The sequence below is a fragment of the Phyllostomus discolor genome, chromosome 11 (genome assembly GCF_004126475.2).
Source record: "Phyllostomus discolor isolate MPI-MPIP mPhyDis1 chromosome 11, mPhyDis1.pri.v3, whole genome shotgun sequence".
NCBI classification, from domain to species: domain Eukaryota; kingdom Metazoa; phylum Chordata; class Mammalia; order Chiroptera; family Phyllostomidae; genus Phyllostomus; species Phyllostomus discolor.
The window spans coordinates 46676158-46701027 of record NC_040913.2 but is presented as its reverse complement, the minus strand read 5'-3'; the positions used below and the strand labels follow the sequence as shown (position 1 = coordinate 46701027).

General features: G+C 41.2%; 2 protein-coding genes, 1 non-coding gene and 1 pseudogene across 3 annotated transcripts in view; 3 read left to right on the top strand and 1 right to left on the bottom strand.

The window, feature by feature from the left end:
- SLC25A30 (solute carrier family 25 member 30) overlaps window positions 1-11837 on the bottom strand; it is a 93222-nt gene extending 81385 nt beyond the window's left edge. Inside the window, exon 1 of the mRNA XM_036011345.1 lies at window positions 11707-11837. The gene's annotated coding sequence lies outside the window, so the exon portion shown is untranslated. The remainder of the gene's footprint in view (window positions 1-11706) is intronic.
- A 354-nt stretch (window positions 11838-12191) lies between these two features.
- Window positions 12192-15776, top strand: TPT1 (tumor protein, translationally-controlled 1). The gene is given in 6 exon segments (XM_028526807.2): window positions 12192-12350; window positions 12623-12696; window positions 13208-13398; window positions 13775-13880; window positions 14673-14789; window positions 15573-15776. Coding segments are annotated over 6 exon segments (519 nt in total). The 5' UTR covers window positions 12192-12322; the 3' UTR covers window positions 15576-15776.
- Window positions 15375-15504, top strand: LOC114509009. The gene has a single exon (XR_003685579.1). It is a non-coding gene; the product is annotated as a small nucleolar RNA SNORA31 (small nucleolar RNA).
- Window positions 15777-21258: 5482 nt separating the features above from the next.
- LOC114508837 lies at window positions 21259-23930 on the top strand (annotated as a pseudogene).
- Window positions 23931-24870: the final 940 nt, after the last annotated feature.

Sequence of the window (24870 nt, the reverse complement as noted above, 5' to 3'; positions counted from 1 at the left end):
AAATAGACTTCCAAGAAATCCAGGAAGCTCAGAGAGTCCCAAAGAAGTTGGACCCAAGAAGAAACACACCAAGGCACATCATCATTAAGTTACCCAAGATTAAAGATAAAGAGAGAATCCTAGAAGCAGCAAGAGATAAGGGGACAGTAACCTACAAAGGAGTTCCCATTAGACTGTCAGCTGATTTCTCAAAATTAACCTTGCAGGCAAGAAGGGGCTGGAAAGAAGTATTCCAAGGCATGAAAGGCAAGGACCTATATCCCAGATTACCCTATCCAGCAAAGCTTTCATTTAGAATGGAAGGGCAGATAAAGTGCTTCTCAGATAAGGGCAAGTTAAAGCAGTTCATCATCACCAAGCCCTTATTTTATGAAATGTTAAAGGGACTTATCTAAGAAAAGAAGATTAAAAAAAAAACATGTATAGTAAAAGGTCAGCAAGCTCACAATTATTAACAACCACACCTAAAGCAAAACCAAAAGAAACTAAGCAAACAACAAAAGGAACAGAACCACAGGAATGGAGATCACATGGAGGGTTAGCAACAGGGGAGTGGGAGGAGGACAGAGGGGGAAAAGGTACAGAGATAAGTAGCATAGATTGTAGGTTGAAAATAGATAGGGGAGGGTAAGAATATAGGGAAATGTAGACGCTAAAGAACTTAAGTATGACACATGGACATGACTAAAGGGGGGGATGTGGGTGGGAGAGGGTGTGCAGGGCGGAATGGAGTGAAGGGGGAAATGGGACAACTATAATAGCATAATCAATAAAATATATTTAAAAATTTTTTAAAAATTATTGGGCTACATTAGCATACTTCCAGTACGTATGGTTTTTTTTTTTTAAGATTTTATTTATTTATTTTCAGAGAGGAAGGGAGGGAGAAAGAAGGAGGGAGAGAAACAACAATGTGCAGTTGCAGGGCACCGTGGCCTGCAACCCAGGCATGTGCCCTGACTGGGAATCGAACCTGCGACACTTTGGTTCTCAGCCCGCGCTCAATCCACTGAGCTATGCCAGCCAGGGCCCAGTATGTATGTTTTTAAGTATGTATATTATGCTTTCATAAAAACTTTTCAAAATAATTAAAAGTCCCATCTGCTCTTCAGATTCTACTTTAGGGAAATACTCAACCCTTATTTAGGCTGCTAGAATTACATGAATGCATACTGAGTGTAGAGCTGGAATTAGAGTCCTTTCCACTCCTTACTTATCCATGAACTGAAATCAGACCTGACTCATCAGCCTGCTTGTTCTTGACTGGAGGAGGGAGACTGTGGTGACTACATCTCCAATGTGTTGGCTCTGGCAGTGGCTCAGCAATACCCACACCTTGGTCCACCTCGCAGGGCCCATGGCTGTTTCTAATGAAGGAACTTAAAATGGGAGTTGATGGATTCGAGATGGCCCACTCTGACAAGAAACGGAAAGAACAAGAAGAGAGGAGAATGAAGAGAATGTAAATAACAGGCCATCTACCTTATGTCTGCTAAATAATGATCTTTGAATCTATAGCTCAAATATTCTTATAAAGCATAAATCACACTATTTTTTAAATTTGTGTCATGGTAATTGAAAGGAACACTACATGGACTCTCCCCTTAAATTTTCTGATCGTATTAACTTTGAGATTAGGCCTACATTGACCCTGGCTGGTGTGGCTCAGTAGATTGAGCACCAGCCTACAAACCAGAGGGTCACCAGTTCAATTCCCACTCAGGGCACATACCTAGGTTGCAGGCTGGGTCCTTGATTGCGAGAGGCAACCACACATTGATGTTTTTCTCCCTACCTTCCCTTCTGTCTAAAAATAATAAATAAAAATTTTTTAAGAAATAAGCCATGTGAAATCCACTACTAAATTTATTGTTGTGTTTACTGATGAGGGTCAATAGAATAAATGCCTTGGGCATGTCATTATTGGACACTAAAAAAAATTCCTAAGAGAAAAAAAATTTTTAACACAAAAATGGTGAATCTTAGAACTACTTATATCCTCTCGTCAGCTCTTTTTTATGGTGGGGGGAGGGTTGCTAAAAGCTTCTGACCAAATCTGGAGCCCATGTCTATTGACTATGCAGGACTTTATGACACCCAGTTTGATAACTTCCTTACCCCTGGCTTCCTGGCTTCATCTTATTATCTAACTCATTTTTGGTTTGCACCAATTGCCTCATCAATTCTTGAATGTGCTATGTGCTACATAGAACTCTATAAGCTGCTACCAATAGTATTTCAAGCAAGGCACAGTATAAGGGAAAGAAATTGATATACTTTGTAAATTATATTATCTTTAATTCCCACACCAGTGTGCTCTTCACTTAAAATGGTGGCAAGTAGAAGATAAGCTATCTTCCTCCTGCAGCATGCCAGCAAGTGTTAACCCATCCCTTCTTCACTACTCCCTAATAAGTACTTACTGACATTTTTAGAAAAGTAATTTATGGGCCAGTTTTTCGATTAAAAAAAAAAACACATTGGCTTGTGCGCTCTCTCTCTCTCTCTCTCACTCACACACACACACACATCCCAGGTTTACCAAGTGATCAAAAAACCCAATTCCTCCCAGCCACACTTTATAGATAGATCTCCTTTAGCTATTCTCAGGCATATTTCATATTTTTATTTCTTTGCTACACTTTTATTACAAATTGTCTATAATATAATATAAATACTTCCCCATATTTTATTTGTATTATCATGCTAGGTATCTATGAGAAAAAGAACATTTTAGAAATTAAATGTAAAGTTATATGTAAAGACATTATTGTGATAAATTACAATCCAAGTATTACAATTAGTTCCACTTGACCATGTTTTTATTAGCTCAGCTGCCTCCCAGAGTTAGCCACTGTTATCAGTTTGATGCATATCCTTCTAGATTGTCTATGCTTTTACAAATATATACATATATCTATAACAATATATTGGTTATATATATTGTGTGTGTAAAAAGATGGTATGATGTACATGTTATTGTAACTGAACAAAAAAATAGAGGTTCAGCTGCCTGTCACCACAAAAGCCAAACTCATGAGACAGATGCTGGTGCAAAAGGAAAGGGGTTTTTTCAGGTGGGGCACTACCTGGGAGAATGGTGGGCTCCTGTCTCAAAGTCCATCTCCTCTTTCTGCCGTGGAAAGTCCAATCATCCTCAGCAAGGCCAAGACAAAAGCCAGTGTCCAGAATTCCTGCTCCATTTTAAAGTACAGCCAGTCCTTTGGAGCCCACAGGCAGCTGCTAAGCAATCTTAGTCCCCACCCAGGTAACTTAGCTTGTTCCCAGCTGCTGCTCATTTCAGGCTCCCTCCTGGAGCCTGCTCGTAGAGCCCACACGGCCATATGTCAGTGTTGCCAGAGCCACAAGGTCACATGCTCCCGTGATGGGCGAGCACTCAAGCACACTGGTGAAAGCATCACCAGGTGGGTAAGAGAGAGCAAGAGGCTCCCTCCTGGAGGCCAAGGGTCACGTGGGGTGCTAAAGGCACATGGCTCATGGAGAGAATGGACAAGTAAACCGTGCAAGTGCAGGTCAGGAGCCAGAGAGAGCAGGTTTCTTTGTTCCCTTGGGATTATATTAGCTTGGGCTTGGCACTGCCCAGGTGCTTTCTCAAAATGACCCATCAATTTCCAAAGCTTTCATGTGCTTCAGTGAGTTCACTTCCCTGTTAACCCCTTCTTTCCCAGGTGAGACCAGCAGTCCTCTTTGGTCAGCACCTTCCCCTGCACCATTTTGTCTGCCATGGTGCATGTGTCTACCTTCCCCTGGTCCCACCCCCAATCTGCTGCCAGAGGAGAAGAGGGCTTTTTTTTTCTGTTCAATTACTTTGCTAGCTTTTCATGCATTCAGTGTATAAACCTCCCCTGCTGCCATCTTGACCAATGGGGGAGTTTCCCACAGTGGTTTTACAGTAACATTATGCTGTTCTATAACTTGCTTTTTTCACTTAACATTATGTGTTAGAGCACTTTTCCCACTCCAAGGGAAGAGCACTTTTCTGTTAACTTATAGACAGACTATTTTAGCCACTAGTTACTGACTGGTCTTCTATCTTTATTTTTCAGTCAATGGCAAGGCCAAAAACCTAAGTTGCTGTTCATAAAGGAATTCAGATAATCTGATCACACAAGCATGACTGCCCACCTCATACAGTAGCAGTGCTGGAATGATGTTAAACCTGTAGTAGATTCTATTATGAGTCTTGGTCTGAGGTTCATTCACTGAACAATTTTTGACTGGCTGTCTATCAGGTGGCATTTCAGGCACTGGGGATATATTTGTGAGCAAATAATAATCTCTACCTTTATGGTGCTTACATTGTCTTGAGAGGAGAAAGAAAATAAAGTAATAAGTAAGGAAACTATGCTGATTGATGGTAAGTGATACAAAGAACAAATAGGGAGAAAAGAATGGGAATATCCAAGAGGAGACCAGTAATTGCAATTTCTAACATGGTGGACATAGAGAACCTATGGAGAAGGTGACAATCTGAGCCAAAGTATACCTTTAGTTTCTAGACTTAGTAATTTGTCTTTCAGAGAGAGAAAGAGTTAAGTGAGGTGTTTTCAGTAATTTCTTTCTCATTATTCAGCACTCCCACAGTTGGCTTGCCCTTCAAAACTTGACTGTTGAGCAAGTCCCTTGAGGGATCAGGGCGATCACACTTGTCAGTCTACAGAAGGTATGCCAGAAAACTACTATTTCTGTTTCTGCTTTCCTTTACCAGGAGCTTGCATTTTAAAAAGGTATTAAATTGCTTCTCTTGACTACTATTTTGAAAAAGCCTCTTCTTATTAAAATTCCTTAAGATAGATTCCCAACCTCGACTATGTATTGGCATTACCTGCAGGAGCTTTACAAAATTCTGATGCCTGTGTCCCATTCCCAAAGATCCTAATTTCATTTATCTGAAGCATCAGGTTTTTAGTTTTCCAAGTGATTCTAATGCACAGCCAGTGGTGAGAACCACTGTTTTATGGGTCACAAGCCCATAGCTTTTTGTTCCCTTAATGATAATGTGTTCAACAAATGACCACAGGTTTCCAACTGAAAACCAATCAACCAAACTAAGACTGGGATGTCCTATAATTAACCAGTTGCTGCTACTACTAATTATTTCTTAATTCCTTGTATGTAACCTCACACTTTCACAAAATGCATTCCAATACATTATCTTTTTTGATATATGTGTTGTCATTATTTATAATGTCTTTAAAAAGACACTAGAGTTCTAAACCAGTAATGGTTAGTGTGGAAAGGCTTGGCAGAAGTGCTGATCGGTTACAAAAAAATTTGAGTAGCTACTATGTGCTCCAGGCACATTGCATTCTAGAGTTATAAGGTCTCATACCTTTCTTAATATTAAATTAAATAGTTTGAATTAGTCAATAACTTAAAATCACTTTGAACTACAAATGATAACTAGAAGAAAACAACATCATTAAATATCTATCATGTTCCTGTACATTATAGTATTTTTAATTAATACTCACAATTCTTATCAGTTGATGGTTTCCTGTAAACAAAGGCTCAGAGAGGTTAAATGACTTGACCAAAATTATGCAGCTGCAAGTTGCAGAATCAGAATTTAATTCAGCTCTTCTGACTTTTAAACTAGTGCACTTACCAGTGGGATGGAAAAGCTACAGCTGTCTTTTCATGTTTTTTATGTTCCCCTGAAGGCATCATGTGATGCAAGAAATGCATTCATTGATCTTAAGAGTCCATTGTGGATCCTGGAGCCAGGTTTTTCATATTCTCGTGTGACCTTGGGAAGTCATTTAACCTCTCTGTGCCTCATTCTCTGGCATACAAAATGAAGACAAAGCCCTGACTGGGTTATTCAGTTGGTTAGAGAGTCATCCCTATACACAAAGGAGAACTTTGGGAACCTCCAGTTTATAGTGAAGTTGGCCAGATGCTGTGTATAACCTGGGGACCTGCTCCTTGCAATTCACATGTAAGTGAGGGGTAGTCTGTGGGATGAATCCTTAACCTATGTGGGATCTGGGTAGTTAGTGTCAGAATTGAACTGAATCATAGGGCACTTAGCTGGTGTTGTAAAATTGTTTGGTATGGGAAAAAACCATCTGGTGTCAGAAGTATTGTATTGAAGGTAAAAGAAAACACAATGTGTTTTATAAGGAGTAGGGAAAAACTTAGACTATGAGAAAATAGGAGCTAGCTAGAGCCAGGAGATTACTAGGTTACTGAACAAACATCCTGCCTCCTCCCCTCATACAAGAATGCTTGGTTTGAAATTCCCGCTCGTGGTTTTTGTAAGCGAATTGCTAACTGCCACGTCTGCTTCTGTATAACACTTGCTTGCCCGCCCCTATATAAGGACTTAGTTGTAAGCGCTCGGCATGTCTCTCGTTTGCAGTCCCTTGTGGGTACCATGTCTCTGGACACTCTGAGAGTTTGCCCCTGTGCAGGTTAAACGTGGCCAATAAAGTAACATCCTTGATTCCCTGAAAGTCTCTGACATTCTTTCTCCCGTTTGCTGGATGCAACATATTTCTCCCTAGATATCATCACAGAATTATGAAGAGCAAGACCACTTGGTAATATATTTCCTTAGCAACATATAACTATTTGTTTCAAAATGAATTCTCATCATACTGGGATGGTTTCTGAGAATGGTATAAACCTCTATTACCAAAAGGTAGGACAAAAATGGGCCAATTAAAAATTAAATACTTATTTTCATATATATGTGTATTCTTATATATTTATACTGTACATGATATATAGGGACATACATGATATGTTTTTATAATTATATTTTTTTACATTATATGTTTATACATTTCAGATTATAAACTTTATAATACATTTATATAGAGATTATAATAAAAACTTTACATAAACTTTATATTATACATTTCATATTATTTTTACATCATATATACTTGAATACATTTCTGTAACTTTAATTCCTGGACTTTGAACAAAGTTTTACACTTATAACATTTCAAACAGAATTAAAACTTGCTCTAAAAGTCGTTATAATTCTGTACTAATCTGCCCTATGAGATCTAAAAAAACTTCCTTTCCCATAGTTAACATTCCAGTGACCCCTTGCTAAAGCAGCCTTGGAAAATAATTATTGCCATGTCAACAGCTTTTCTTTCCTGTCTCACCTATGTGATAAACTTCAAAAATGAATTAGACCAATTAAATACTGCCTCCAAAATATCCTGTAATTGACTTTCATTTTTTTTATTCATTGCCTGTATCCAAAACACAGGTGTTGTATTCACTCATTCTAAAAAGCTTAAGACTAGTGTCAGAATTCAAAGCATCTAGCTATATTCAAGCATGTATTTATTTGTTTATTCAACCAAAAGGACCCAATTAGGAGTCAGAAGCCCGTAAACTGGACCCCTCCCCTTCCTTACTCTATAGTAGCCATCAGGATTAGAAAAATAAGGGCAAATTATTTTTTTTTACAGACTTAAATGTATTCAATTTAGAGGATTATCCATCATTTAGAGATTATCTCCTTTCATTTATGAAATGGCAGTAGTAGACTAGAGTTGTGATCACATTGTTAATCTTTATTGGCAAACTTATATTGAGATCCAATTTTTTTTTTAAATAATAGTATCACCCTGACTGGTATGACTCAGTGGGTTGGGTGTCGTCCCAGAAACTGATTATGTTGCCAGATCAGGGTGCATGCCTGAGTTATGGGCCACATTCCTGGTTAGGGGCATTTCAAGAGGCAACCAATCAGTATCTCTCCCACACATCGACGTTTCTCTCTTTCTCTTTCTCCCTCCCTCCCCCTCTCTCTAAAAACAGTCAATAAAATATTGACTGATTTTAAATAATAGCATTTTATATTTTACTTTATTTTTATATTTTGATTATACTATTACAGTTGTCCCATTCTTTTTTGCTCCCCTTTATCCCCCTCTGCCCAGTACTCCCATTCCCTCCAGCATTCCCCTGCCTTAGTTTGAGTCCATGGATCACACGTACCAGTTCTTTGGCTCCATTTCCTATACTATACTTAACCTCCCCATCTATTTTGTACCTACAATTTATGCTTTCTAATCCCTGCACCTTTTCCCCCATTCTCACCCCCCCCCCCTGCTGATAACCCCCATGTGATCTCCATTTCTGTGATTCTGTTATTGTTCTACTTGTTGGCTTAGTTTTATTTTTGTAGATTCAGTTATTGATAGTTATGAATTTGTCATTTTACTGTTAGTAGTTTTGATCTTCTTTTCTTAGATAAGTCCCTTTAACATTTCACAAAATAAGGGCTTGGTGATGATGAACTCCTTTAACTTGATCTTATCTGAGAAGCACTTTATCTGCCCTTCCATTCTAAAGGATAGCTTTGCTGGGTAAAGCAATCTTGGATCTAGGTCCTTGCTTTTCATGATTTGGAATACTTCTTTCCACCCCCTTCTTGCCTATAAAGTTTCTTTTGAGAAATCAGCTGATAGCCTTATGGGAACTCCTTTGTAGGTAACTCTCTTCTTGTATGACCGGAGATCGAACCTGCAACCTTGATGTATTGGGACAACACTATAACCAACTGAGCTACCCCCAAGGCAAAATCCAAATTTTTTAGGAAATATTATTGGTTCATAAAATCCCTAGGCTTTGGAAGCACCACAGTATAATAATTTAATTATAAAAAGTAAAACATATGCATGCTAAAGATTCAAACAGTACCACTGATTATACAATGAAAAATAAATTTTTTTCTAACTCCTTTCTCTACATCACAATTTCTACTATTATTAAATTTATGAAAAAATTGTATAGATATGCAAACAAATATTCTTTTCCTAAAAAGGATATGGACACTATTTATGCTGCTCTGTACTTTGGTTTGTTCTCTTAATGAGATTTAATTATCTTCAGGCCTTTTCTTTCAAGATCCGAAATTCTCTTTAATATTTTAAAATTGTATTGAGTTCCTAGTATGAGTGGAATTCTGACTGTTATGGGGAGTGGTGGGTAGACTGACAGGAAGTACCAGGAGCCCTAGCCCATGTGTCTAAGTTGGTTGGAGTGTGGTCTGTAAACCAAAGGATCTTGGGCTCAATTCCTAGTCAGGGTACATGCCTGGTTGTGGGCTAGGTCCCGGGGCAGGGGCCTTATGAGAGGCTACCAATACATGTTTCTCTCTCACATCAATGTTTTTCTCTTCTCTCTCTCTCATCCTCCCCCTCTGACTAAAGTAATGATTTGTTATTAGTATGAAGAGTCTTCGAAAAAGATAAATGAGAATTCATTAACTATCTCAAAATGAGAAAGTTCAAATGACACACAAAGGATAGTTACTTAGGTGGTTCATTCCTAATCACCTTCTGTTACAATCATATACTGCATTCCAACTCCCTCACCTAGTTTCTCTTATCAAACGACAATTTCTATAACTTGGCTGACTACTTTCTACTCTACATCTAACCAGCTAAGAATTTCTTATGCTAAATTACTATTATTCTGGTTACCAAATCAACCCCTTAAAGAGTTTTGAACCTGACCTCCACTAAGCAAAGTGAACACCACTAAGCTAAGAGCCACAGCAGGGACTTCTAGCTACTTACATTCTTCCTTAACAACAAAATCCTGATTTTATTTGGTGTGGCAATGAGCCAGTGTCAATGAACTAGAAGACTACAGTTTGTTGCCTTCCTTGCAACCAAATGCATCATTTTGTAATTGTTCAGTGGGTTTTCTAGAGTATCTCTTTAGAGGTACTCTAGAAAAGGAAACACAAGATTAGAATGTACCCCTTTTGGTCTTTTCCCTGTTGTTGCTGCCTGCAAGATGGATATGATGGCTGGAATTCCAGCATCTGTTGTAAGCCACATGGATGGTAGAGAAGAAAGGATGATCCCGGATCTCTGATGCCCATGAAGCCACCACTGCTTTGTAGCTTCAGTCTGGACTACATAATCTTGAATTTCCTTACTAAGAGAAAATAAACCGTAATGTGGTTAAGTCATTGTGGTTAATCCTGACAAAATGGTGACTCCTCTTAGTTCTTTTCCCATGTGAGAACTTGTGTGAAGAGGCCAGACATTGTTTCTGAAGTCTATTTAATTGCACAAGATACCAAGTCTCCTATAGCTCTAAAATTTAGGAAACGGACATCGGTTTGTTACTCCACTTATTTATGCATTTATTGGTTGCTTCCTGTATGTGCCCTGACTGGGGACTGAACCTAAGAACTGGGCATACAGGGACAATGCTCTAACCAAGTGAATTACCTGGCCAGGGCCTGGAAATATTTCTAAGAACTTGAAAATTTTAAAGCTGAGGGAACTAATTAAATTGTGATGTGCCTGGGATAAAAGTCTGTTTCCACTTACATATCCCCCCAAAATATCAAGAGGTTTGAGTGATCCTCCCTGGCCCATGTGTCAGAAAATTGTTCACTTCTCAGAAATTTTTCAACCCATTTTTAGCTTCCTCCCAGTTACCAAGTCAGTGTACTCTGGGGTATCCAGGGCAGCCCAGGGCCCCATCTGGGGGGTGAGGGGGTGGGGGGTGCATTTCTTGGCATTTTTCTTTCCACTCCTCCATCATCTCATTTCCCTGCCCTGGACCCTCTTCTTTCACAAGGGTTGCTCTCTCTGTTGTGAAATGCTTTATTATTGGATTTAGGAGAAATTCATAATGTGTTATAATTGCCCAATTCTCTTTTTTTAATATTTTTATTTATTTTTAGAGAGGGAAGGGAGGGAGGAAGAGAGAGAGAGGGAAACATCAGTGTGCAATTACTGGGGGTCATGGCCTGCAACCCAGGCATGCACCCTGACTGGGAATCGAAACTGCGACACTTTGGCTGGCAGCCCGCGCTCAATCCACTGAGCTATGCCAGCCAAGGCTTCCAATTCTTTAATTAGAATTTTTTCAACTGATTTTAGAGAGAAACATCAATTAGTTGCTCCACTTATTTATGTATTCATTGGTTGATTCCTGTATATGCCCTGACCAGGAATCAACCCGCAACCATGTCTCTAACCAATTTAGCAACCCGGCCAGGGCTACAATGACATTTTCTGAGAGTAGAACTAGATTAAACGTGTTCACAACCGGGACCTATTTTTATTCAATGAGTACTTTTTCAACGGGGCTGTTTTTGTAAAACTCGAAACAACGTTTTTAATTGAATGCAAAACTGGAGAAAAGGAACATATAAACTTTTGGAATGAACAAACTCTCAAGTTTCATACTGGCTTAAACCAACTAAATAGGGAAATTCGTTATTTTTGTGCCTAGTAATTGGGTCTGAAGTCCAAATAACGCATGGGAGGGATGGAAGCTCCTTATTTTTATGTTTAACCCTCTAGCACCTGGGATATAATTTCAACTTCACTTGAAAGTGACAGTTTACCCTTTTTTCAAACCAAGGACATAAATCAAGGCCAAGGGCAAACAAAGAGCTCTTTAGATGCATGCCTTAGGAATCCGCAAACATTCTAACAGGACCAAACCCAAAATTGGGAAAGCTGTGAAAACTCGCGTTTCACCTTCCTCCTTCCTTCCCTAAAAGCCTTTAAGCACCCCCCACCCCCGCTTCCACGATTATTCCCAGGAGCCAGCGGGGTGACGTGAATCTTACTATTGGGACTCAGCTGGGCCCCACCAGGTGCGGCAGCCGTTGGAGCAAATGCTAAAAGTTCTCCGAGGCCCTCGGAGACCATAGTGGCTGGTCAAAAGCCCTCATACCTTGCCCTCTTCCTCGTGGTCTCCAAGGACTCCAGGACCCGGCCCTCCGTAAATGTAAAGTGCCCCGACAACAGGGCATCACAAGTAAGTAATCCGGAAACCCGGGCATTTCCCGCTCCCAGAAGATGATGGGGCCTGCGTGGCGCCCCGCGTGGGACAGAGGCTTGAAGAGACTTCAAGTGAGCCCCACCAGGGCGCCGGCCCCAGGCCCTGCTTCTCTCACTCTCTCCCCCAACTCCGCTCTACCCTGATCAGGGCCCGCGACCCTTTCCTCTGCCCTCCTCACCACTCCCTCCCCCACGTGTCCCCTGAAACACACACTTGCGTCTCCACCGTAAGTGCCCGGATGCTCCCTCCCGCCTCCTAACCCTGGCCCAAGCTGGCGCCCCGCCCAACGTGGCTCAGCGTGCCACGTCACCAATTCCGGCGCTTCCGGAGGCGCAGCCGACTATGACGTAGGGGGACTTGCCCTCTATATGAGTTGGGGAGCGGCTGAGTCGGCCTTTTCCGCCCGCTCCCCCCTCCCCTAGATCGCTGCTCTGGCTGCACCGCGCTCACTAGAGCTCCAGGCTCCTGCTCTGCCAAGCGCCGGTGTCGTGTTCTTCCAGCCGCCATCATGATCATCTACCGGGACCTCATCAGTCGTGAGTTGTGACTGCTATAACCCTACTGTTGAGTGCAGAGGATGGGGTAGTGGGGGCGGGTGAGGGGACGGGGAAGATGGACGCCGCCGCTGTTTTGGGCCTAGCGGATGCCCGTGGCCTTTCCGGGATCGGGGAGGGTTCAGTGCCTGGGGCACGCGCCCGGGAGGGGAGAGGAAAAGACAGCATGCAGCCCAGCCGGCCAGCGCGGAAATGGCGGCCCCGACTTTGGGCCTCTGGGCGCATCTTGACGGCGGGCCTGTGTCTCCGAGCAGATGATGAGATGTTCTCCGATATCTACAAGATCCGCGAGGTCGCAGACGGGCTGTGTTTGGAGGTAGAGGGAAAGGTGAGTAGTAGGGCTGCGGCGTGGGGAGGCAAAGCTGGGCAAGCTCGAGTTTCCGCCGCTCCCCACCCAAGATTGTGCAATCAGCGGCCCTGCCTCCTGGCGGAGGAGACTTTTTCCGGGCTCGGGTTTTTCTAGAAAAGTGTAGGCGGAGCTGAGTCTGGAAATAGGTCTGCCGCCTAGCCGCCGTCCTCCCAAGCGTCTGTCCAGGAACCAGTTGTTTCTGTCAACTGTTTGAGGTCCCCAAGCCCTTGAGTGAATTCCCTATATAGCTACTTGCTCAACCCGAGAGCCCACAGAAGACGTCCATTTGGGTTGTGATAACCACGTTTCATTTCTGTCAACAAAAAGTTCGTGTGAAGGTATTTCAGGAAATGGAGGAGTCATAAATTTGCCCCTCAAATATTCCAGGTTTTCAACAAGAACATCTGGTGGGGGGATGATGGGTACATAAACTACTGGTAAAGAAAATTTTTCGGGTTAATTTATACTAAACTACTCTTTCTTAATACAGATGGTCAGTAGGACAGAGGGTAACATCGATGACTCGCTTATTGGTGGAAACGCCTCTGCTGAAGGCCCGGAGGGCGAAGGAACGGAAAGCACTGTAATCACTGGTGTTGATATTGTATGAACCATCATTTTGCAGGAAACCAGCTTCACGAAAGAGGCTTACAAGAAGTACATCAAAGATTACATGAAATCGTAAGTGACACCGGCACACCCGGCTGTCTGGAATTCTATAGAGTTTAGGGATTGGCTAACTTTAGGGTTTTTTAGCAGCATGCATACTTGTGGGGAGGCCTTACCCTTTCTAAGTCAGTGGACTCAAAGGGTGTTTGCTTTTCTATAATAGTGTGAGCCTACTGGAGCAAGCAGTCTGGTTTGTTTTTTAGAAGAGTACTTTGGAAATAAATTGACAGAGGTCTTGACACATCTGGGGAACTAGTTAACTTTGCTCAGTGACAGCAACTTACTGTTTTCAGTGGGTTTTCATTTTTACTTTGGGTATTTACTTAATAAAAAGTTAAATTTTACTCAGAAGTCAATACTTGAACCTGTTAATAAAATACTCTTTTAGAATCAAAGGGAAACTCGAAGAACAGAGACCAGAAAGAGTAAAACCTTTTATGACAGGGGCTGCAGAACAAATCAAGCACATCCTCGCTAATTTCAAAAACTACCAGGTAAATACATACCTTAAATATTTGGACCAAAGAATCATAGTTTTAACCGAGGGCATAAAATTAGTTACTTGATGGATCTTTGTAATTAAATTGTGGTTCTTTTCCTGGGCTTTTGAGCAGTTTGAATACTTAATAGGTTCAATTCCAATTGTAGAGGCTATAGAAGTAGCCTTCCCTGCTCCCAAGTGTGTTTCCAGATCTCATCTTTTGATTCCAGGATCTCATCCCTGCACCGATGACATCTATTAGTTCTTTCTTAAATTGCTTGTTACCTCCTAAGTGGCCTTTCAAGTTTCTTTCTCTTTATAATTCAGTGTCTCATGCCACAGGGGCTCTTCCTGATAAATTTGGACTTGTCTAATTGGAGAACTTTAATGACTCCCCTTCCGAGAAGAAAGGAAAAACCTATCACAGTCTGGCTGTTTGATTTTTCTGGCTCTGCTACATACACTGGCCTTATGATTCTTTCCCCATATGATGGGCTCTCTCATTGGCAGCATTATGGTCCTGTCCTTGACTTTGTAAATAGGAATTGTATATGTGGGACTAAGGAAATAAGTTACCAGAAAGCTTAAAATGTTCCTGTATTCCTTTACTATTTTTGTTATTGTTGCTTTAGTCAGGTGATTAGTGAGCATTTATTTTCTCCTAGGCATCAGAGCCTTGGCTACTGAAATTCTCTTGATTAAATCATGGTGTTGGGGGTCGTTTTTGTTTTATTCCAGCTTGTTTTGATATGGCATATCTGCATATAATGGTCTAATTCTAGATGTTTGTTGCTTGCTTCCTAAGTTCTTTATTGGTGAAAACATGAATCCAGATGGCATGGTTGCTCTGCTGGACTACCGTGAGGACGGTGTGACCCCATATATGATTTTCTTTAAGGATGGTTTAGAAATGGAAAAATGTGTAAGTACACAACAGTGTGGGGCAAAATCAGTAATGTGAAAACGGAGACATCCTAGGTGTGATTCTTCTTCATGCTAGTGAGATGGTTAGAATGGATTCTACAGAGGTCCTTTTAAAATGTGGGTACAGGTCTTGTTTCTCTTGGAGTGTCTAAAGATTTCACATGTAAAAGATTTTATGGTGTAGTCTTGGTAGAGAAAACTTATTGCATCAAAATCCTTTGACTTGAGTTTACGATGACTGGCAGTTGATCATTGAAAGCCTCGCTGTTACTTTTAGTGAATATTGATATGCAAATTGCTTTAGTAAAATTAAATGAATATCTGCTATGCTGCAAGCAAGTGCTGCTTCCAAAAGTGAAGTCATTTTATTCCAAAAGTGAAGCCTCCCTTTCAGAGGCTTTCACATAAATTAGGAACAAGGTGAACCTAAGGCTATACCAAACAAGATTAGAGGCAATAAGGCAGGTGTCTCAGAAGAGTACAAATGGCTTGTCAAAAGGAATTATTTAGGATATCTGAGGTTTTGGTAAAACAAAGTGTGTCTGAGTGGGACTTTGTTTAAAATGACTCAGTAAGGAAGGTTTTGCATCCACTGATAGACCTTGAACAATCTAACGTTGTTCTTTTGGTTTGCACTAGGATGCGAAAGAAAAAAATCCCTGCGCTTTCTGTCTGTCTTTGTGGCAGCCCAGATTGAATAGGGGACTACATCTGCAGCCTGGAAATGTTATATGCTTTCATATTGGGAAAAGGTGTTAATATACTCTTCTTGTTTTCACAGTAACAAATTTGGCGATTTGGATCTATCACCTATCATCATAACTGGCTGCTGCTTTTCATCCACACACCAGGACTAGGACAAATGGGACTGATGTTACCTTGAGTTCGTCATTTATTTTGACCTTGATTTATATGGAGCGGAGGCATTGTTTTTAAGAAAAACATGTCGTGTAGGTTGTCTAAAAATAAAATGCATTTAAACTTATTTGAGAGAATGCCTCTTAGTTTAATACATATTTAAATCCATCCTGTACATAGTGTTCCTGGAGAAGCTAGGTTATAGATTACTACTACAGAGCATGACTATGTTCAGATAACGTCTACAATGAAAACTACTTCTGGGAATGGAATATAAAAAGCAAGGATCTTAATTCTGAGTTGAAGTAAAGGGAAAGATTACATGTTCACAGCAGAACCAACACGTGAAGTGGATTCCTTAAACGTTTTTCATCACCTACAAATGGAAGTAGTTAACTGGAAGAGATAACCAAAAGAAAAAGACCAACCCAGTTGGAAACAAAGTAGTGTCTGAGCTTATTTAAATAGCATACCAAGTCAGGACCAAGTTTCATAGAAATCTGGGTCTCCTGAAATTGTGTAATAGGCTTCTGTCAAACTCCTAGGATAGGGTTGGCAAACTGGCTCATCCTGCTACCTATTTTATGTGATTGAGGTGGTTACATTTTTGAATGGGGAAACTATAACTTAATGGGATATGAAATTGATTTGGTGTCCAGCTTTATCAGGATGCTGCCACAATCTTTTGTTTATGGATTGACTGGCTCTTGACACTACAATAGCAGAGATGAGTGTGGTAGACCTTCAGGGCCTGCAAATCCTAAAATAAATGTGTGTCTCATTGTAGGACAGGTTTGTTGGCCCTTGCTTTTAAAAGATGAGGTTATTAGATGGAATGTGAGTTGGCTGTTGGGTGGAAGAAAAGGCAACTGCTTTGTGTATTACATCTGAATAAGGGTATGGAATGAAAGGGCAAAGTATTTGATCTGGGTAGTTACTATCTGCTAAGGTTCCAGGCCAGGTGAAAGAAAAAGGTTCCTGGCCCTGTCTGATGTGGCTGCCAAGGTTGAATTGGGGGGATGCAGTGGAAAAACATGGGAGTTTTTATAATTTAGAAATTACATTGTAAATAATTGAAATGTCTGTTTTACTCCAAAGAATGTAAAATGTGAGTTTACAAGAGAAGTTGGGGAATTATTCCCCTACACCATTGCCTTCTGAATGATTCTACATTTAAAACTTAAGGGTTAAAACTAAAGCCAGTGATTTTTTTTAAAGGTTTTTATTATTCATTTGGTTTTTAGAGGGGGAAGGGAAGGAGAAAGAGGAAATGAAACATCAGTGTGTGGGTTGCTTTCCACCTCTGTACTGGACGCCTGGGCTGCAGGCATGTTCCCTGACTGGGAATTGAATCAGTGACCGTTTGGTTCCCAGGCTCTCACTCAATCACACTATACCAGCCAAGGCTAAAGCCAGTGATTTTAAAAAATCTGACCCTGTTACATGTGTTCCAGGGTAAATCCAAATATTTGACAATCTGGAATTTGCCCTAGTGCCTTCAAAGATGTGTGGCTCAGAATTTGAGATAGTCAGAAATGCCCACTGGTGATTGCAAGCAAACCTAAATACTGGAAACTGGTGACAGTTTTAAGCGTTCTGATTTCTGACATTAAAATGTACAAAAAGTACCAGTCACTGGTTTGAGGAGGCCACTCTGAACATACCTAGTGGGAATTTTTCAGGCAGTGGTTAAAGATGATAACTTGACAGAAGATGAAGTCACATTTAAACTGAAGTGGGATTTGGCAAACTAGCCATAGAAAAGTTGGAAAAATTGGAATAGCAATATAGAGGCTTTGTGGTTGCTTTGTACAGCAGAAGCCATGTATCAGTTTGTTGTCATTGATGCTAAGTGACAGGCATGTTGCTAGTGGTCTTAGAGCCTAGCTGCTGAATGTATGGAAAACTATTTGGTGGAGACTTGTTTTTTACAGTGTTGTCCAAAAAAGCCTTTGTAACATTTGAGGGCAGTCATTCCAGGCAAAGAATAGCAAATGCAGTTTGAAGTGGAATGTGCTGGACATGTTCGGGGGGATAAGGTAGCCAAGTGTGCTGGATACAAAGTGGCAAGAGAAGAACTAAGGTAGAAAAGGGAATGCATGGGAAAAGAAACCAGATTGTGCGGGAAAGCCACAGGACCATGAAATCATCTGCACTCAAGGATTGTGTCGTGGCTGCTGGGTAGTGGAGTAAAAGCAGAGAGCAAGGTTTTAGCAATATTTTCATGTGAGATGATACATATAGTTTAGGGTTATAGTTGTGAAAGTGATGGGAAATTAAGAACAGGATTTGCCCATGTGTTGATTGAGGGGGAAAAATCTGTTTTGTCCTGGGCATTGGGAAGAAAGGAATTAACATTGAGATGGCACGGGAAATCGAGAGTTCAGGTTTGGAGATAATATGAGATGTAGATTCATTTTTTTTTCAATTTTCTATTGATTTAAAAGGGAGAGGAAGGGGGAGAAACACTGATTGGCTACTTACTACACGTGCCTTGACTTGGGGGTTGAACACACAGCCTTGGGCATATTGGGACACTGGCTCTAACCAACTGAGCTACCTGGCCAGGATCCCAGTTCCTGATGCAAATTAATAAGATAGGCAGACATTTGTCACGGGAGGAGAGTGGAGAGGTCTAAGCTAGAGACTCATAACAGAAATCTCAATATGTGACTTGTTAAAAATCACTTTTTTTTATTGATTTTTAGGGAGAGAGAGTGAGAAAGAAAAACATTGGATTCTTGTTCTACTTATTTAATTCATTGGTTGATCCCTGTGGATCCATCTTGGCACATCAGGCTTATTCTAACCAAATGAGCTACCTGACTGGGTCTCAATATATGACTTGAAGCCAGAACACTGAGATTATTCAAGCCCTCCAATTTAAAGATGATTAGCATGGAGAACTGGCAGAGGCGATGAAAAAGAAAATGCCCCTGAGGTAGAAAAACCAAGGGAGTGGCCTCGTGGAAGTCTAGTGGACAAGTGTTTCAGGAAGGAGGAAACAGTCAAGGTTACCTGTTATGAACTGGTCAGGTAAGATGGTAAACTTTAGAAATATTTAATAGGAAAGAAAGCCTGATTAAAACAGGCTTAAGGGAGCCCTGACTGGTATGGCTCAGCTGGTTGAGGATCATCCTGTAAAGCAAAAGGTCACTGGTTCAATTCCTGGAAAGGGCACATATTTGGGTTGTGGGGCTGGTTCCCAGTTGGGACACTTGTGAGAGACAACCAATTGATGTTTCTCTCACACATCAATGTATTTCTCCCTGTCTTCCCTCCCTATCCCTCTCTCTAAAAATAAATAAAATCTGCCCTGGCTGGCCCAGCTCAGTGGATTGAGCGCGGGCTGTGAACCAAAGTGTCGCAGGTTCAATTCCCAGTCAGGCCACATACCTGGGTTACAGGCCTTGACCCCCAGCAACCGCACATCATTGATGTCTCTCCCTCCCTCCCTCCCCCCTCCCTCTCTCTCTCTCTCTCTCTCTCTCTCTCCCTCCCTTCCCTCTCTAAAAATAAAATAAAATCTTAAAAATAAATAAAATCTAAAAAAAAAAAATAGGCTGAAGAGAACAGCAAATTCACATGCAGCATATTGCCCAGAAAATATCATAACACAGTATTTTTTAAAAATACTTCCACTGATTTTTTTTAAGAGAGGGAAACATTGATGTGTTACCACACTTATTTATGCATTCATTGGTTGATTCTTATATGTTCCCTGACTGACAATTGAACCTGCAACCTTGGAGTATTGCAACGATGCTCTAATCAATTGACCTACCCAGCCAAGGCCAAGTATTTTTTATTATGTGTGCATCTGCTTACACAGTAGGTGTGTGAATGACTCATTTGAATCACATTTTCCTTAGGCTCTGTTTAAATCACTAGTAAATGTGTTTGTAAGTTCCATCATCTGACTTACAGGGTTAATAACTATAAACAAAACTGCTAATGATGACAATAATGGCAGAATTGCAAAAACAACAAAAACCCCAACCAACTTGAAAAAACCCTGAGCATCTGTGTGCATGTGCATGGAGATGAATGACCTTGGCTGGCAGAATACTCAGTAAAATGGAATGTAAACCAGGATTACTAAAGATTACATCTCAGTGACCACTACCTCACACTTAGTAGGTCATGGTTATTCAACTGTTAATTATATGTAGAAGAATGGCTAACAGCCCCCTGGTGGGTTACAAACCTTTTTCTGGGGAAAACAAAACAAACAAACACAAACAAAAACCCTTCAGCTTTGTGGCAATTGACAAAATTTCCCAGAGACTGCCCAGAAGAACTGAGAGCCCAACTTGATGTTTTTGGATATATTTATGATCTTCTGGACCTACTTATGGACCATACTTGAAAATCACTGGAACCCTGACTGGTGTGGCTTAGTGGGCTGGGTGTTATCCCACAAAGCCAAAGATTTCCAGTTTGATTCCTGCAGGGCACATGCCAGGGTTGTGGGCCAGGTCCCTAGTTGGGGGTGTGCAAGAGGCAACCCATCAATGTTTCTCTTGCACATCAATATCCCTCTCTTTCTTCCTCCCTTCCCCCACTCTAAAAATAAATAAAATCTTTAAAAAAAAATTGCTGGAGTGAAAAACAGTTTGATGCTGAATAAAAAAGTTGAGCTACTTATTTGGATATTTAGTTCTTTTGGTGACACGCAATATTCCATTATTCCAAAGGAAAATTCCTTGACTAAAACATTTAACATACAAATTAAAGGTACTAGATAGGCCCTGGCTGGTTCAGTGAAGTGAGTGCCAGCCTGGGAACCAAAGGGTTGCCAGTTGGATTCCCAATCAGGGAATATGCCTGGATCTTGGGCCAGGTCCCTAGTAGGGGGTGTGTGAGAGGCCTCCACATATTGATATTTCTCTTCCTCTCTTTCTTCCTTCTCTTCTGTCTAAAAATAAATAAAATCTTAAAAAAAAAAAAACCTGGAAAGGTACTGTATACCTTCCACTGAATTACTCTTGGCTGCTATGACAGCCATCTCAATAAGTCTTTAAACTTGTAGTATACAGGTAAAAAAGAATGCTGGAAGTTTATGTTCACCCCACTGAAGGTTCCACATACACAGGGCTATGAGAACCTCAGTGACTGTCCATAGAATTCAATGAGAAAAATGTCAACAGTGAGCCTAGTGGAAGATTCTTTACAAAGTACTTACTTGTTCAATGTCTCCCTCAATTGCTCACACCCCACCCCATCCTACCTCCATACACTTGACATCTCCCTGTGTTTATACCTAGTGCTCTTTTCTGAGCTTTTGAGGTAAAACACTGAGATGGAGAATGCCATATAAAGGTTTTTGCATGTACGAGTCAATTTACAGATGGGGAAATGAGAATTGATATCAAATGACTCACTTGAGGTGCCCATTAACTAGGAGGGGACAGACAGACCACAATAGGTAGTTAGTTATGAATACAGCATTTTTTTTATCTGAGGACATTGATTTTATTTAGAGAGGAGGTGGGAGGGAGAGAGGGAAACATCGAGCAGGTGCCTTTCCCATGTTCCCTGATGGGGGGCTGAACCCATAACCTAGGTGTGTGCCCTGATGGAATCAAACCTGCAACCTTTTGATTACATTGCTTTTGAACCATTGTCCAGTGCTCCACCATCTGAACCACACTGGCCAGGGCCAGCATTTTCAATAGTACTGTAGATCTACTAGAATTTCTAACATTTAGTTTGACACTAGAAATCTAATCATGTAGTTTGTGGTTTTCCTCATGTGTAAAGACAGCAGATAAATCCCAGTCATTATCAGCCTGGCTGGTGTGGCTGAAGTGTTGTCTCATACCTGAAAAGTTTCGGAGTTTAATTCCTGGTCCAGGCCCAAATGGGAGGCAACCAATTGATGTTTCTCTCCCTTCCTCTCTAAAAGCAATGGAAAAAGAAAAAAGTCCTTAAGTGAGGATAAAAAAAATTCCTATTTATTATTAAATACAACTTGCACATGGCCTTATCTAGAGTGCAGGAAATTTGGCAAATTGCAGAGAAAGTTGGTATTTTGTGGACATCTATTTCAAACAACTTTACATGTTTGGGGGAGGAAGAAGCTTTACCATCAATGTTCTTTCAACTGGTCTAAAGACCAAATAGACATGAAATAGATTAACAAAAGAAAATCAAATTTAATATGTGTGGGAACCCTGCATACATGAGAGAGTCAGAAACCCTGTATAGACAAGAGATCCAAAGACAGAAAGAGCTTTTCTCTCTTCTCTCATCGTCCAATATGCCAAAGGGGAAGAAGGGGGGACCTGCTCCTGCCATCATTGTAAAGAAGCAGGAGGCCAGGAAGGTGATGAACCCCCTTTGGGAAGGTTCATCACCCCCTCTTGGGAAGAGGCCCAAGAATTTTGTACAAGACATCCAGGCTAAAAGGGGCCTCATTGCTTTGTCAAATGGCCCCCCTACACCTGGCTGCAGCAGCCAAGGGCTATTCTCTATAAGCACCTGAAAGTGCCTCCTGCCACTAACCAGTTTACCCAGGCCTTGGACAGCCAAACAGCTACACAGCTGCTCAAGCTGGCACACAAGTACTGACCAGAGACAAACCAAGAGAAGTAGAGATTGCTGTCCTGGGCTGAGAAAAAAAGCTGCTGGCAAAGGGGATGGCCCCACCGGAGGCAACCTACCCCCTGAGTGGGGTTAACATTGTCACCATCCTGGTGGAGAACAAGAAGGCCCAGCTAGTTGTGATGGCATATGATGTGGATCCCATCTAGCTGGTGGTCTTCCTGTCCACCCTGTTCTGGGAGGTGGGGGTTTCCTTACTGCATCATCAAGAGGAAAACCAGGCTGGGGCATCTGGTCCTTACGAAGACCTGCACCACCGTTGCCTTCACACAGGTTAACTTGGAAGACAAAGAAGCTCTGGCCACGCTGGTGGAAGCCATCCAGACCAATTACAACAGATACAATGAAATCTGCCACCACTGGGAGGCAATGTCCTGCGTTGCAAGTCGGTGGCTTGCATCGCCAAGCTGGAAAAGGCCAAGGCCAAGGAACTGGCCACCAATTGGGCTGAGTGTACACTGTGGTTTCTGTACAAAAAAGTAATAAAAATTCTCCTTCAGGGGAGAAAAAAGACAGAAGGGAAAAATAGGTGTATTAGACATCCTGAGCTAGGGATGAGGTAAGGTTCTTTAGCCTCAAAGGATCACTGTAGGTTATAAGAGCAGATGTTTAGTAATTAGTTTTACCTGCCTTAAAGATAGATGAAAAGAGGTTATCTCTGATAATCTCTTATTAGGGCAAGCCCCTTAATTCAAGTTCAAGGTAGTTAGGACACAAGTTCAAGTTCAAGTTCAAGTTCAGACACAAGGGGCAGAATTCTCTCTTGAGCCCACAGTTAAAATTGCCTTTACCTCAAAACAATCCAAATACCACAGAGGCACATCTTGGGGTAACTTGTTCTGAAGCCCCACACGTCATTTTCTTCTCGAGTACATTAATTTGAAAGACCCCCTCAATTGCCAATCTGTCATTTAAGTCACATCCCCAGACTATTATTCAATCTGGGGGGGAAAACTGGCAAGTGAAAGGGGGGAAATTACTGCATATGAAATTAAAAAGAAAATATGTCTTGACTACCACACTGAGGTAGAATAATGCATATCAATAGGTGGTGAGTGTAAAATTGGAAACTAAGTAAACTCAGCTCTTGGTGTGATGCTTTATAATATCTTTCTCCATCACTCTGAGCACTCCATTCCGCCTAAGCTACCTCTATTAAGTTGAAAGGAATACACATTGATGATTTTGTCAAGTGGGACATAGACTGAGTTTCATTACCCTTGGTGATTGCCATAATATCATCAGGACATTAAATACCAACTGCTGGCATCTATTAAAAGCAGAAGTGACTAAGCTTTTGGAAACTGGTTAAGTAGTGTGCAACCTGTTCTGCTCTGCTCCACAGATGAAGAGGAGGATTAGGTGTGAGTGTGACAGCAGCAGAGATATTAGCAACCCAAGAGCAACACGGAGGCAGTTTCTAAGCCCGTGGTTTATGGGGCATGAGAGTTGTGCAAAATTCCTTCCAACTACTGCTTAGCTTCCCCTATCAATATCCTGTGATGGTTTTGCTGAATATTCTGCTATTCTCTTCTAACCCCTCAGGTTCCCTGTATCTGAAGCCCCTTTACTCCTCCACCCAATCTGTAAATGTTCACTTGAATTTTTAAAAATTTTCTTCAGCTTTTATTTGAGTCAAACTGATAACATATGCCAGGGAGCAATGATGCAGACTCCATCCAGTGAGGCCCTGATGTTGTGGATGCAATGAACAAATTCACATCGACTACAGAAGTCCTGTGGAGAAAAAGGGACATGGCCACTCTCTGAGAGAAAGCACCCTGACCCTTGCCTGGACAGGCTTTTATTGCTTTCTAATAGTATACATCAAAGAAGGTTTTCATTAATTATGCTCAGGTTTGCTATAGGTGATTACTTTTTACAGATAACAAAGGAAAGGATGTTACTGATTACTTCTTACAGATTAACAAGTAAACAATGTTTATGAGCAACAGGTCTGGTTACACTCTGTCCTTGGGAGAATTAGCACAGACTTCAGGAAGTTACTTTAAAGATATGCAGTAAACATTTGCAGCTTCAATTCAGGGTGAAGGAGTTTTAACAAAAGCAAGCCTCAAAGCAGCCTAGGTATAATGCAGGCCTGGTTTCCCAGGTGAAAGCTGATCGATGGGTTTGGTCCTGTGTGCTGACTCATGCCTGTTGGTTTTCCGATAGGGCTGGGCTACGTTTGCCATGCCAAGCAGATTGGTTCCCTATAGAGCAAGACTTGAAATCCATATTCACTTGCTCTTACTCTGCACCACACATCTTACCACTCCCCTTACTCCTTCCTGTTTGGTGGCATACACAAGGCCGGCAACCTCATCAGCTTGCAACCTGTGCAGCTGCCCCACATTTAGAAGGGCTACATGCTTGGTTTATTTTTAAAAAAACATTTATTTATGTGTTTATGTATTTATGTATTTATTTATTTTTAAATTAAAGCTTTTTATTTATTTATTTTTAGAGAGAAAGGAAGGCAGAAAGAGAGGGAGATAAACAGTGATGTGTGAGTGATACATTGATTGGTTGCTTCTCACACACCTCAACCTGGGAACCTGGTAGACAACTGAGACATATGCCTTGACTAAGAATCGAACTGGCAACCTTTTGGT